General features: G+C 37.5%; 1 protein-coding gene across 8 annotated transcripts in view; it reads right to left on the bottom strand.

Annotated features, from left to right (window-relative positions):
- Window positions 1-15,293, bottom strand: part of LOC103459524 (poliovirus receptor homolog) — a 53,374-nt gene that overhangs the window by 27,027 nt on the left and 11,054 nt on the right. For all 8 annotated transcript variants that reach the window (XR_014085586.1, XM_081602486.1, XM_081602488.1 and 5 more), the window contains 3 exons: window positions 11,935-12,031; window positions 3,750-3,898; window positions 20-128 (listed from right to left, as the gene is read on the bottom strand). Coding sequence is in view for 7 of the 8 variants with exons in the window: in XM_081602486.1 (XP_081458612.1) it covers window positions 20-128; window positions 3,750-3,898; window positions 11,935-12,031 (355 nt within the window). In the remaining variant the exon portion in view is untranslated. The remainder of the gene's footprint in view (window positions 1-19; window positions 129-3,749; window positions 3,899-11,934; window positions 12,032-15,293) is intronic.

The raw sequence follows: 15,293 nt of genomic DNA, 5'->3' as shown, positions 1-15,293 counted from the left end.
AGGCTGTTGTAGCTTTTACCTTGGAAGTTTAAAAAATCCATGTTTGTGCAGAAATGCAGCAATGCCAGCTGCCACAATGATCAGAAGAAGAATACAAAAAAAAATCCAACCAGTTGTGGAGCTTGTTCCTGTTAAACAAGACACAAACGTAAAACGGTAATTAAAAACTTGATTTTGACAAACTTGTAAAATGTCATATATGATTTACATAACTCTCACAGAGCTCAACATGTAGCTTCTACTAGAACTTGAAAACAAGAACTGCACCAGACCAGAATATGTCTGGTGCCCACAGAGCCAAAGACTACAGTTCAAGACAAGAGAGGTGATAGAAGCCAATGGCCTATATTTTTGCCTGACTAAAATAGGCTGTGGCTTGGAAAGTATATATATTTGAGGTAGCGTCTTCTACCTCAAATATATGTTTGAGGTAGCAGTAAGTACTTTCTGCTACCTCAAATATATATTTGAGGTAGCAGACGCTAATGTGTTATTCCCCTTGCACAGAAATAGTGCTCCAGAAACTGATGTCCTTGTTTGAGAACAAGTTTCAGGTTTCCCCCCTCTGAAATCAAAATGCATGTTTCCTGAAGCACTGCAGTCAACTAAGGCAACCTCTAGCAGTGAGCCCTGTTTGTCTTAGCCGTTTAAAATGTATCTCGTTCTCCAATTTCTGCTCCCTAAAAAAAGAAAGAAAGAAAACCTGTGCTTTGTTTTGTTGAAATATTTAATGAAAGTAAATCAGATTAAATGACTGGTTGCCATCCGACCGCTTAAAATCAGGCCTCTGACAGAAATGTTTGATCTGATAAACTATTTCCTTGTGTTCAAATGAATATTTTGGTATGTAGTTTGTTTGTCAAAGCCTATTCATCTGTATGTTTTGGTTTTGTTTTTCACCATTTTTAGATTTACTGGTTGATAATGAGTCCCTTGGTGGTGCTAATAACATGCCATGAAAGGCCACACAGACGGAAACCCGGATCCAGGCCAATTACATATCGGGGCTCCTGACAAAGTTTACTAGAGTGCACACTTTGTTTTACTAAAACTTAAATTATATTGTGGTTTTACATGATAGACCAACACAAATTAGAGCACAATTGCAAAGGAAAGGGGGAAAAAAACTAATGTTTTTAAATAAAAAGTTTATTTCAACAAACTACCTTCAGAAGCAGCCAATTAGTTAATAATATTTAGCCTGTTTTATTCAATGCAGAAAAATTATTTGGATGTTTCTGTGAGCTTTTTCAAGTATTGCCAAAGACAAGTCTGAGCTGTCATTCTAGCACAAGAACGACCTAAACTGTTTCATTCAACATCTGGTTGTGTAGCTTCTCTTCTAGCATAATGCTATATTTAATTTCAGGGCCGTTTCACAGTCTACACTCCCGCACAAACTCATCAAAACAAAACAACAGGAATGGCCGCGCTGACTCCATCCTTCAGCCCTGCACAGTCGCCTTTTTATAAGCAGAGATTTTCATCCTGTAACAAGACCAAATCCTTCAACTACAAATATCTCACAGTTGGAATGGACACAGTCCCCCGCACCATTAAGCACCAAAAACATGTGAGCCCCTTGCACACAGAATTGGGTCATTGTTGGGCTTTTTCTCAGAAATACAGCTCCCGGTCAGAGCCCACAGGTCCAGAAACATATTGAGAATAGCTTGAGGCTTCAAAGAGAAACACACATTTTGGAGTTTGTGTAATAAAATGCTGTCCTGTGTTGACGTTAGTCTACAGAATAGAAAGTTTGGTAGTGCACAGCACTCTGCACATAAACCTTTTCAGTTTAAACCCCGTCAAGCTACTGATGAAATGATAATTTTGTTTCCTGCCAGAAGGGCAAAAACCGCCAAATGCAACAATCTGCAGCTGTGAAGAAAAGATAGGAAGGACAGAAACTCAGCAGATAGGAAAAACGACTCACATTGATTTTTGTCCGGATGATGGACTTTCAGTCTGCAGGCGCAGCAGAATTTCCTGTCCCCTAATAGCACCCTTTTCCTTTAGAAAACAAGTTAGCAAGTTTGCTGTGACCTAAACTGTTTTTTTTCCCTCTTTTCAGTTGTAATTGCAACCAGTCAATGTTGTTGACTGAAATAGGTTTGATAATAAAATATGCTGTCTGGAATATGTGGGTCTGTGGCTTGCATAAGTACTTTCAGACTTCTTTAGTTTGTCCTATTGCATAAAAACATTTAAATGGTTTAATTTGGATCTTATGTGAGATGTGTTTCACAAGGTTATTATGCTGTAAATAGCGGTTGAGAGTGTCTCCTCCTCACTCATTTATTATTGCTTTATTATTGGAGAGCCATCTTTATAAAAAACATTGCAGTCAAGTTTGAACAAGTCTGAGCTGTTACGTGCTCGGGGGTACGCTCTAAATTACAAAATAAAGACAGGATCATGAAGGATTTAGTCATCTCAACAGCAAAAGAAAAGAATGCAAGATTTTAAGACATTTTGTCTGCAATGAGCGAAAGACATTTGAAATAGCGTTTGGTTGTACATACGCAAGTGCAGTTGATGGTAGAAAACTGTGAAGCTAGCATGAATGGAGATGCAGTCTGTAAATTACATACAGCATTCCCTTCACTATTGATTACATGCAATCAAGTTTCTTCAACGTCAATTCTGGGGATTTACTGCACACAAGTGAAACTCAAAACTCAAGTCACTGAGTGATCAAGAATTGGTGTAAAAGTGGACTGAATACAAATTTACAAGACATGATTCTGTGATGATGTTTGGTTGTGAGTGGTGAGGGAGACGCCGGTGAACCCAGGTAGTCATGATGAAAATGATGTTTAATAAAGAACGAGGAAAACAAACTCAAAATCCAAAAATTACTGGCAGCACAGGGGACAGAAACAAATGTTAGATGAGGACCAGACAAAGACAACAAGTGGACTTACATACACGAGGAGAATAATCAGGAAACTAGACACAGCTGGGATCAATGAACAGGGAGGACAGGAGATAGACTCACAGGGAAACAGGACTAAACACAGAAAATCTCAATATAACTACACAGAAAAACACAGATCACAACAGATTCGGATTTTAATTTGTAGGGAAAAATATGGTTGTAACTTTCTCAAAATCAAAAATGGTTTAAGTAGTATCAGTAGATTTTTTTAATGCACACTCAGTTTGTTGGAACTTTTGTAATAAAATACGGAAGTTCAACAAACTTATCATGACAGTTTGCAATCTGATCAGCTGATTAAGGCCATTATGTTAAACCGTCTACTGGGAGTGAAGGAGATTAGTTTCATAACGGCCTTTTGTTCCTCCAGAAGCTGGTTTATCACATGTTTTTACACAAGGGCATAAAGGGGAAATATACTGGGTGTTTTCATTAAATGTGTTATATCCTGGGACACAGGATGTATTCCAGGTGATGGATTTATTATTTCCTTTATTTTTACTTCTCCCCTTGCTTTTGTTGCAAGAGAAGATATGCCGATGTACAAAGTGACCTTTGTTTCGAGTACTATCTGCAGACACAGACAAGCTTTCTGCGAGAGGAACCAAAATACACTGACCACTGAAACAACCCCAGTTCAAACAAGCCACTGGACAAAATGCTACAAATTTAGAGAAGTTGAGGAGAACATTGATTATTAAAGAACAAAATATTCACATCCCCAAAGACTTGCTTGAAAATGTACAGAAAATACTTCCCCAAAATGCATGAATAGCTTATTTTAAACAGGTCAAAGGCAAATTATCACCTGAGAAACCCACGTAGAGGAAACTCTGATAGCTTCCGTATGTGTTATTTGCCTCACACTGGTAGAGACCAGCCAGGTCTTGAGATTCCTTCACAAATGTCAGCAAGGCCCCTTGAGTCAAGACTGATGGAGACAGAATGTCGCCTGACCTGCGAGAAAAAGTCAGGAAAATGTTTTAGCACACAGTGAAATTCATGTGAATGCTTATTTACCGTCTCATGGTAAATAACAGGTCACAAAGGAATGACGGTTCAGGATAATAAATGATTGCTTACATTAATCTAGGAAAACACCCACTGTGGGCGTGGAAACTGTAACTGCCTTGATCATACAGAAAGCTTAACCATGCCCATGTTTACCACCAGGCATGGATGTTAGTCATACCCACATTTATTCTGTGTAGTCTGTAATTTATGACTTTAATCATTGTTGTGCACATTATGACACACAGTGGGTTTTTTAGGAGGGGACACAGTAAAACCAGCTGTAACAAGTTCAGATCTTAAAAGAGAGTCTTTTATAGTTTTTCATTGAAAATGGCCCATCCACATTTTTAGCACTAACCCCATAGTCATGAGTGAGTGAGTGTTTTATTGCAGGGTTTTCCCCAGTGTATTATAAGGCTTTACCTGCCCCCCACCCCTGCCAGGCTAAGCATTGCTTGATTTTGTTTTTAGAAAAATAATTAAAAAAAAATAATTAAAAAAAATAATTAAATTGTTTTTCCTCTGTTGTTTCACTGGTGGAGCAGAATTATTGATAAAAGATGAGTTGAACTTTTGCAAAGTAAGCTTATCAGCTCCTTAAAATCTTACATTTAAATGTTAAACAATTTAAAATCTTTTCATTTATGTATGCTGAAACAAATCAAACTTGGCAGCATTGATATTCTCCGTAAACAAAATTAGGATTAAACAGAAGTGTAAATAATTCATATTCATTTTAATAGTATTTTTTAAAATTTGTTTTGGATTTAAACAGCATTTCACTGGCGATGTCTTCCTGTAGCATATAATTACCCAGTAATGTTTTGACATTTCCTGTCAAATTAACATCTTTTAATACAAAAACACAGTGTACCGCTGGTGATCCGCCTCGGCACTCCGACCAAAAGGCTTGGCAAGTTTTCTGTGTGAAACCCTTCAATTGGGCAGGTTTTTATTTTTCTGTTTAAACAAACAATTGTTTCATGTGAATGCTTATCCAATTTGTCTTGTTACGGGCAGTTGAGGTAACTGAAAACAAAAGATTATCTTGTGTCCCAACTGATGAAGGCTGAAGATGAATTGAGGCAGTCCCAGACGGTTTATGGTTCAAACTCATGGCTCAACTTATATAAAGATTTAGTGAAGTGTGAGATTCTTGGAGTCTGGTACAGGGCCATTTCATTGCTACTTTATAATCTAGAACTATTAGACTTGTCAAGTAAGAAAACAAATTTAGTCAGAGTATCCTCGACTAAATTCTGATTCTTCAGGGGACACTTACCGTAGTTGACCTTGGCACCTTCATTTTGTTTGGAGGATTCCTCTAAATATTAGTTTTTATGCTTTGTTCAAGATACTTATAGTTGAACCTATTTTAAATACTGACTGAAGCTGAATTTTGAAGACGTTTTCATTCAATTAGTAAGTCCAAAAATCAAATATTGATGAGTAAAATGTCAAAATCAAGGTGTAATTTAGCAAATGGAAGATAAAATTAACAAAAGTAAAATCTATCCCATTTATTAAGAGTTACAGGACTTTTGCCACTTAGACAATAGAAGGAAAAAGATATCCACACAATTTTCTTTATTCCAGAATTTTCCAGATGGCACTGCAAATCTGTCCTAAAATTAAAACAACTGTAGAACTTTCCAATCTACAATAGCAAATGTTTTGTCCATTGATCTACATAATTTATATTTGCCAACTCTTGCTATGTTGGTCATGTTGCGCATGTTTACAAAGTGTCTAAGAGTAAATAGGAGCTTAAGAGTGTGAAGATTTAGTGTCCGTCCGTCTGTCCGTCCGTCCACTGCATATCCAGAGTCGGGCCCAGATTTCCCTCTCCAGCTTTAATATCACTTTGATAAATGTGGTCTTCTGGCTTTGAATGAGTTCACAAAACCAAAGCTACACCACAGTGTTAAAAAAGGTTGAAAACAACAATGAACAACATTTACATGGTTTTAAAGGAATGAAGACTCAATCCAACCGAAGTAACCAAAAACCACTGAACCTGTTTCATGAAAGAGACAAATCCAGAACTCTGGTTTCCCAATGGAGACAATAATCTTTAAAGTGAAAGTCTGGCAACTTTATCAGTAGGAGGGAGGAATAGGAAGGGGGCAAAAAAACTTTGAGACTGATAGTTTGGAAACATTCATTTCCTTTTCACTGAGCCCAAATTAACCTCAGACTTTTAGGGAGTAGTTTGACTGCCTACTGGAGAAGAACAGTTTGAAGATGAGCTCGTTTCAAGTTTCAGAACTCTGGAGGTTCACAGGAATCAACAAAAACTTCAGACTGAGTCAGTTTATGACTCCTGAATTTGAGGCTCACCACGGAGGACTCTGTACCCTTAATGGGAAACTGCATGTAGTTCAAAAGGGAAGATAATTACTATTGATCCTTTTACACATATGTGATAATATAAGTGGAAGGCAGGGCCCGTTTTGTCTCTTTGAAAAGTTGCCATAGAAAACACAATAATATTATTGTGAAGCTTCAAGGAGAACACCCGTCTTAAATATATGCTCAATATGTAGTTGATTTTTCAACCTAGGAAGAAACTTGCAAATATAAAAGTTACCTCTTTTACAAAAAAACCAAAACAAAACACATTGTTACAACAACCAACTGAAAACCTAGCTTTATGTTTACAAAATATCAACTTTCTTAGCTATTGTGGAAAACAATGCATGCCATGGTCTGTTTCAAGCTAAGTCGCAGCTTACATGTAAGAACATCAGCAAAAACATCTTCATCCTGTGGTGGAAAATAGCTATAAGTTAACATCTGCTGATCATGTTGGCTGAATGCTTGTGAACTCTCACCAAAAGAACTATTTGGGTTACATGTACAAGGCTGGGTTGCTATTTGGGTTACATGTACAAGGTTGGAAGTTGTTTCTACAGCTGCATGGGAAACGGACTGTCTCACCCATTTGCTTTGAAGTCCTTATCTGTGGTACAAAACTCAGGTGTTGTCTCTGCATGGCAGAGCTTTCCATCCAGAATTGATTAATGATCGATTGTCCTATGAGCTCTCCGAGTTGTGCACAATTGATAAATAAGTCTGAGTGATTTTACCTGAATAGTGCTTGGTAGTAATTCTTTCCACAACAATCCCCAATAACTCTTGGTATATTGACTTATTGAACGACATCACAGTTTGTAGAGAAATGTTACCATTATTCCCTCCATTCATGCATTACTAAACTATTCCAGTATATTAAGGCAGTTGCTGTCCCACCAGCTGCTGTTTCCCTACGCCCCAAGGCATAGCGAAACATTCAGTCCATTAGCAGGTTCAGAGCTGCTGTGTTTTTTTGTGCTCATATGAGATTAGCACAGAAACCACACCTTTGGTGTTTACTTTGGTGTGGTTCAGCATTTACGATCCAACGTATTTTTTTTCCTGATCTCTTGGGCGACAGATTGAAGTAGTCGGAATAAGCAACAACAAAATTTGCACATCTATGATTGCACTGTCTTAAACAGAAAGATCCCTTAAAGCCCTAAATCTCAGTGGATCTAACAGTTACCTTTGGTTTCATTACTCCACTTTTGCTGGTTTTACAAAATGACCTTCAGCCATTTCATTAAAAATATGTTTTCTCCCAATTTCATAACTCTCTCTTTATGTACTCAATTCATGCTCACTAAACTGGAATGAGGAGAAGGCCCTGAATCATGCATGTGTTAGTTTAACCCACTGATTCTACTAATGTCAGCAGGGGAAGACCTGCAGATACAAGATCAAATCTAAATTGATAGCGCCTTTGAGGAACTCATTTTAGTCATTATATTCAAGCATGGACATGTATGGACACAGTGCAAAAACTGTTTTATGTAAGTAAAAAGAGAGAGAATTTGAATAACATTTTAGGTACTGTTAAAAAACAACAACTAATGCCCTCAGAGTAAAATTTTCCACATGCTTCACTCTGTTTTGACCCATCACAGTGTTGTAAAACCCTTGTTTTCATAAATACCTTTTTTCCTTGACAGTGCAAAATATAAGAAGAAGCGTTATGCCCCAGGTAAACTAGTATGGCTTTATGTCTCTTTATTGTCACAATAACAGCTTTGTTGGAAAATAAGGCCCCAAAGCAGGTGGATTTATGGCTGTTTGCTGTACTAACAAAAGGGGCGTAGTTGATGGGACTGTGTTCTGAAAACAAGAATCATACAGGATTATAAAGATGGCTTTACAAATTCCATCTGGATATTGAACTGATGAATGTTAAAGCTTCTAAGGTAGCGGTTCTCAACATGGGCGGTACCACCCCCCGGGGTCGTTCAGAGGATGGCAGGGGGCGCTGGCGCAAATTTTTACAAAAGGGGGGCGCTGGGATTCCTCTGGGGAGCGTTAGGTCGAAGGTAAACTTTACACCTTAAATGCACAACAATACCAGTTTAGACTTTGAGCAACTTACTAAAACTTTATTGCGCAACATTAAAACATGCCTGGCTGCAACTGCATCAATGGCAGCTCTTCTTCTCTTCAGTGTTGGTTAGCTTTTGGCGCAGCTTTGTTCTCCTGGTACTGGTAGCTTCACCGCATCAGTTCAGCGTTACACCGGCTGATGATGTTGCTGTGATTCACATTGTCTGGTGTCTGATTTTCAAATGTTTTATAGAGGATTATTGTACATATGTTTTGGCAGTTTTGTAATCATATCAAAGCAGCAACTTGTATTAAAAAGTGTTTTATTTCCGTTTGAAAGCCGCCCGCTTCCATGGAAGGACAACAGAAAATCGCTCTTATAAACATGTAATTACTAAAATCACGATACCCTCACTTTGTATCCCTCTGAAAAATTAACCCATTTAAATAAAGAAATCCCTCCATGGGTGATACCACGATAGAGAGTGTTCATTTTATAGCGTTAACACCGGTGCTGTAAGTGGTCCGGTATGAAACGGGTGTGATAGAACAACGGTACCACAGCACTTTTAAATTTCAATAATCAGAATACCGAAATTGTTTTCGTTGTTTTAAAAGGTTTATGTCAGTCTGCCTTTTCCCTTTTAATGCAAAAAGGGAAAACCTTTGTAATAAAGGTTTTATTACAAAGTTTGTTGGAACCTTTGTAATAAAATACGGAAGTTCAACAAACTTATCATGACAGTTTGCAATCATATCAGCTGATTAAGGCCATTATGTTAAACCGTCTACGGGGAGTGAAGGAGATTAGTTTCATAACGGCCTTTTGTTCCTCCAGAAGCTGGTTTAGCATGTGTTTTTACACAGGGGCATAAAGGTGAAATATACTGGGTGTTTTTAAATGTGTCATATTCTGGAACACAGGATGTATTCCAGGTGATAGATTTATTATTTCCTTTATTTTTACTTCTCCCCTTCTTTTGTTGCTTGTTTAAAGGCAAGAGAAGATATGCTGATGTACAAAGTGACCTCTTTCTCGAGTGCTATTTGTAGATACAGCTTATCTGCAGTCAGACAAGCTGTCTGTGAGAGGAACCAAAATACACTGACCACTGAAACAACCCCAGTTCACACAAGCCACTGGACAAAATACTACACATTTAGAGAAGTTGAATAACTAACCACATATAAGAGCAGAAAAATAACATTGAAGCTGGTATATTTTTGGCTCAAAGCTGAAGGTGATCCATCACCGACACTTTCCTGAGTTGGAAGAAGTCAAGAGTTGTTTTGAATGGAAAGTGTCATGTGATGCATCACATGTTTTAATGTTGCAGCTGATAATTCACAAGATGCCTGTTTGCCACAACTTGTTTGATAAAATAAAACAGGCCTTCATTTTCAGAAATGGTAGCAGCCTTCCAGTCAGAGCTCATTCTCACAGTTTTACTAGTATATAGTTCTTATTATATACAAGTTGTATATAGTTGAAGATCCAGTGCTATCTCCTCATAAACCTTTTTAAGTGTTTTTAATTTATTTGTCTAAACAAACAATAAAAATGAAACGAGGAAGAAAAATGATAAAACAAAAGGACATACCAATTTTGCATAAATTGTTTGGAAAGACGCAGGCAGAAGATAAAACATATGATTATTTCATATTCCTCAATGTGAAGTAATCACATTGATTACAGCCGCTGCACATAAGCTCGGTATGAATGAGTCCATGGTTCTGCGTTGGAGATAAGAGGACTACGTCCTTAATAGCAGATTTATTGTGGAAAACCGAGAGCAGTGGAGATACCAGCGACTTATATGTACGTTTCCAGTTTTTTGTTTTTAAACTTTGTGGGTGTGGCTTATATTGAGGTGTGCTCTATAGTCCAGAAAATACGGTATATTTTCCTCTAAATTTAATTTAAAGCGTTCCACGTTATTCCGCTGTCTCCAAATTAGAGATTTTATTTGTAACAACCGTCCTTGCTTTCCCAGTTTACCCCCAAAGAGAGGAATGGACATCATTTTGCAAACTCCTACACAATGTCTATGACTAATCTCAGAAATGTATAATAGCATTTTACCACTCAATACATTAAAGCTCAATGAGATCAGACCAGGATGGTCAGAAGAACTTGATACAAACATCTCTGAGGAGACTTGAAATCACACGTTTTTATTTTTTTTTGCTACATATATTTTTTGTGTATATAGTTATATTTATGCATTCAACTGTTTTAAAGAGTGATTGTTGTTATTAAAAGAAAGTAATGACAAATTTACCAAATTTTTTACATCTGACACATCTGAATAGTTCTATGAAACACTATTCAGTTACATTTTACAAACCATTCACAGGACTTATTATCATGCAATATGCAAAATTAACAACAGAACATGAAGCAGCAAGTAGCAAGAAGTACTACTAGTTCTTAAGACTTTAAAAAGCAACACGTTGTGGCCTGAATTAAGAGAAATTTCAGATTAGATGAAAAATAAACTCTAAGGAGGTGATTTCCTTGCAAATACCTAAATCACCTGATTTAGGTATTTGCAAGGAGTTTAGACTGCAGGAAACCACAGCAAGATAGGTTATCTGTAAATGGGGAGAATGTTCCAGTAAAATAACTTTAAAAACCATTAATGATTCATCCAAGAGCTCACAAAAGAAGCTGAATAACAACAACAAAAAAAAAGCACTAACGGACCACTTTTCTCAGCCAAGCTGAGTGTTCATGATAGCAAAAAAAAAAAAAAAAGAGTGTGCAAAAATTAGAGATCCAGGTCAAAACCACTGCTGACCAAACAGAGCTCAAAGCTCCATTTTATACTTTCCAAAAACATCTTTATTATGCCCAAGGCCTTTGGAAAAATATTATGTAGACTGATAAAACAAATTGTAAACTTGTGAAAGGCCTGACAATTAATGTGCCTATAAATTAAAATGGATGAACCGAATGAGACTGGATGAAGAAATGGAAAGCAGTTGGGGGAATAATAAATGGCAAACTTTATGAACTGACAAAAACAAAAGACTCAACCAGAAAGTAACCTAAACAGCAACAGAAATATATACTAAATCTAACAAAACAAATCCAATCCTCAACAATAAGGCATAACTGAACTAACAAAAGGAATAAACTAGAATGGAAAGATAAAATAAATACTAAATGCAAACAAATCCAAAACTCAAATAAGAAATGACTGAACTAAGAGAGGGAATAAGCTAGGATAAGAGACAGTAAGACATAAAAACAAGAAAATAACAGAAGCAAAAGCTCACAATGACTACAGGAATCACAACAACCAGCCTTTAACAGGCCCTCTATGCTCAGAAACCCTCAGGTTATGTCGGATATTAAAATAAGTTTCATGATCTAATATATTAAAAGTTTTACAAAAAAACAAAACAAAAAACAAGCATATACAGCCATTATTCACTTGACTCATGCTAAACCATTATCTGAACTCTCCCAGCTAAATTTGCCTGAATGATAACCAAACCTCTGGGGTTGGTGATAAAAATGATTTGTTATTCAAAACTGCTTTAGGCATACCAAATAAAGGAACAGTTATTCAAAACTACTGCACCTGCTCCAGGTAATGGTTGGGTTTGGGTTGCCTTCAGCCTCACAGGTGAAAACCAGACCCTCTGGTTGTTTTTTGATGCTCGCATTCAGAGGTGGATCTGTAAGCACAAAGGAAATATGTTATTAACACGATCAAATAGAAACTAATTGCATTACCGCAGTGCTCTGGTAAACAACAACGTCAGCAGTGACGCAGCGCTACATTTACAGGTCCTGTCTGCTCAGAACAGACTGCTATGTTCATTTACGAACTACAGTATGTGCTATAAAGAACCCAGACACATTAGCAGTCAGCTTTGACAAAAGCCTTGTTTTATGCCAACTTCTAACATAAAAATACACAGAGATGGATTATGCCTTACGAGTTATTATCAAATGCATCATCAATTTTCAAGGATTTTTTTATGTCAATATAAAAACTCAAAGAGTAATTTGATGAAAGATTAATATCAGGGCATCATCTTTTTTCTCATGAGGTGGACCAAACTGTCACTCGAGAAACTTAACACAATATTTTCCTGCCAATTTGCTTTCCTCTGAGTCAGTTTAACAATTCATGAACTTTATTTTGTGTGTTCTCGTGTGTCATGTCATTTTTTCTTTCACAAAAAAATAAATAAAACGTTCAAAAGTTCAAACCGTAGGAGGATTGAAAGAAACTATAATTGTCATTTAAATATCTTTGTTTTTCAGCTTTTTCTGGATTACCAGGGTAATTCCTGATGAAACTTCAGGTAATACACCACACCCAGGGAATACATGTTCTTGTGTGGAAACACACCACACCTTCTAAAGTTAATTGAGTATTTTTCACAAGGATGAATGTGATTCAATGTTTTTTTAAGATCTAGTAACCATTTTTTGCACAGACTAAGTATCTTGCCAAAGAGCACAATGACTAAAACAGACAGCGCGTGGGTTCAAACCAGCAATTAACTCATACTTCTCATCACCACCCGGTAACAGAATTAGGTTTATTGAAACTAAATTACAAATACAGCTGAGTTATTTGAAGTCCTGGCCTCCCTGACGTTCCTTCCCTGGGGGGGGGTTGATCTATGTTTTCGCATCCACCTGAATAATGTGTAGTTGCGCCACTGAGTCTAGATCTAAAGGCATTCAGTATTTCAGCTGTTTTGCAGTTTTCTGGAAGTATATTCCAGATTTGTGGTGCATTTGTGTTTAGTTCTGGTTCTGGGGATGCAGAATCCAGAATAATCCTGGAAATGTTCTTCAGGTGATAGAAGGCTGACTTTTTAACTGTCCTTATGTGGCTCTGAAGGTTCGGGTCAGAGAGAGATTTCGGGCCTGATCGCTGGTTTTTAGTTGTAATAACTGAAGCTGTGCATTGATTCTAGATTGTTCCTCTTTAGATCCAAAGGCAACAACTTCAGTTTTGTTTCTGTTCTGGCACATCCACACATTTATCTGTTCTAAGCATCTGTTCAGTGCTTGGATGGGTTCACAGTCACCTGGGGACGTCGTAATGTAAAGCTGTGTGTCATCTTAGTAGTTATGGTAGCTAATCTTATTTCCTGTTATAAGCTGAGCTAGTGGGAGCATGTAGATATTAAATAAGAGGGTCTCTAGTTACTCATCAAACAAATAAATAAAAACCACCACTGGTTTTTCCACAGTCTGTGTTCATACGAGGGCAGTCTCTCCACTGTGGTGAGCATGAAAACCAGACTCATAGACATCAAAGAGGTTGGGTATTGTTGGTAAAGTACTTAACTGTTTAATCACAGCTTTGAGTAGAACGCTGTAGATGGGAAATATGCACTTAAGTCTCCAGACTGGAGGCTGTGAGTTACTATAAATATTCAATGGGAAGAGCCATAATGAGATATAAGGAGCTCCAGCTTCCACACCTGAAGTATGTGCTTACAGACATTTTGGCAAGGAGCCCAACACAAAACAGAGGCTTCTTTCCATCCATCCATTTTCTGTACAGCCTTGTCCCTTAGTGGGGTCAGGAGGGTTGCTGGTGAATATCTCCAGCAAACGTTCTGGGCGAAAGGCGGGGTCACCCTGGACAGGACGCCAGTAGGTCGCACGGAGGTTTCTTTCAAGGCATTAATTACCTTCAAGCTGACTTTTACCAGATGTTTTTCCTAAATATTATGTTAGAAAGAAAATATATATAACATCTGGAACCCAGAAGCAGTAATCTCAACATCCTTCATACTCCTGGTATTCAGGGAATTGAGGAAACTATTTTTGCTCATTAAACTGGTGGGTTGTCAGGGCCAGCAGGGCCTTCTCTGACAGCCCTAGAAAATTGAAAAGAAAAGTATAAAACGTCTTACTCATATTCAATTTTATCTATAATTAAATTTTTCTTTTGCAAACGAGTTGCTTATCAGTATTATTGAGGTTTCACTTAATTTCCTGCTTAAAAGGTGCCTTGAGCTGCTCCTCCTCAGGACCTGCTGTACAAATCCAGCCACCCTGTTGTCAAAAATACCAGGCAATAAGTCGTACTTGGCATGACTGACAGAATTATCAGCCAATCAAAATTAACATACAATGACGGTGCTAACCCTCTGGCCCTGGTGTAAGTGAAGAGCATCCCCTGCATTCCCTGTCATTTGGTGTTTACAAAATGGCAGCCACATCCGCTTCAACTCCGGTTTACAAGGCGTTCTTTCATGGATAAAAATGGTGGTGGAAAACTCACACCAAACCTGGATTCACTAACGCAGACCTGTAAGAACTTCGCAAGGTATTTTAAAGCCTGTATCTATGAGCGCTTACGAGTGGCTTTTCTTTTAATTGTTCGCTATTTGAGCGGTATGCATTGATAAGCTCAAATGGGGAACGCAGAAAAGTTTTGATAATGCGCATTGTTTTCTGTGTATTTTGCTGAAATATGCATTGATATATTGCTTGATGTGTGCATTGTTGGGCTGCTTTGTTGTTCTACTTGGCTTTTTTTTATTTCTGTGCATATTATTGGATGCCTGTGGCTTGGTGTGGTGCTTAGTTGTTGCACTGTCCTGCGCAACGTGTGTATTGTTCAGGCAAGCTAAACAGAATATTAAACTAGATTAGGTAAATCCGCATTGTGAAAGATTTACCAAGATACAAATTGTTAAAAGTGGGAAATGTTAAGCATCTTTACCATATATGTATTGGATTTTCTGCATTAGGTGTAATTCACTGTTGTCAGAAAAAGATAAAAATTACAGAAAATCAAATACACTGCTCAAAAAAATAAAGGGAACACTTAAACAACACAATATAACTCCAAGTAAATCAAACTTCTGTGAAATCAAATTGTCCACTTAGGAAGCAACACTTATTGACCCGACGAGGGTCCCCGTTGTCAATCAGTGTTGCTTCCTATGTGGACAATTT

Source organism: Poecilia reticulata, chromosome 2, assembly GCF_904066995.2.
Source record: "Poecilia reticulata chromosome 2, P_reticulata-male-v2, whole genome shotgun sequence".
Classification (NCBI taxonomy): domain Eukaryota; kingdom Metazoa; phylum Chordata; class Actinopteri; order Cyprinodontiformes; family Poeciliidae; genus Poecilia; species Poecilia reticulata.
Note: the sequence above shows the minus strand (reverse complement) of the source record. Positions and strands in the feature narration are given on the sequence as shown.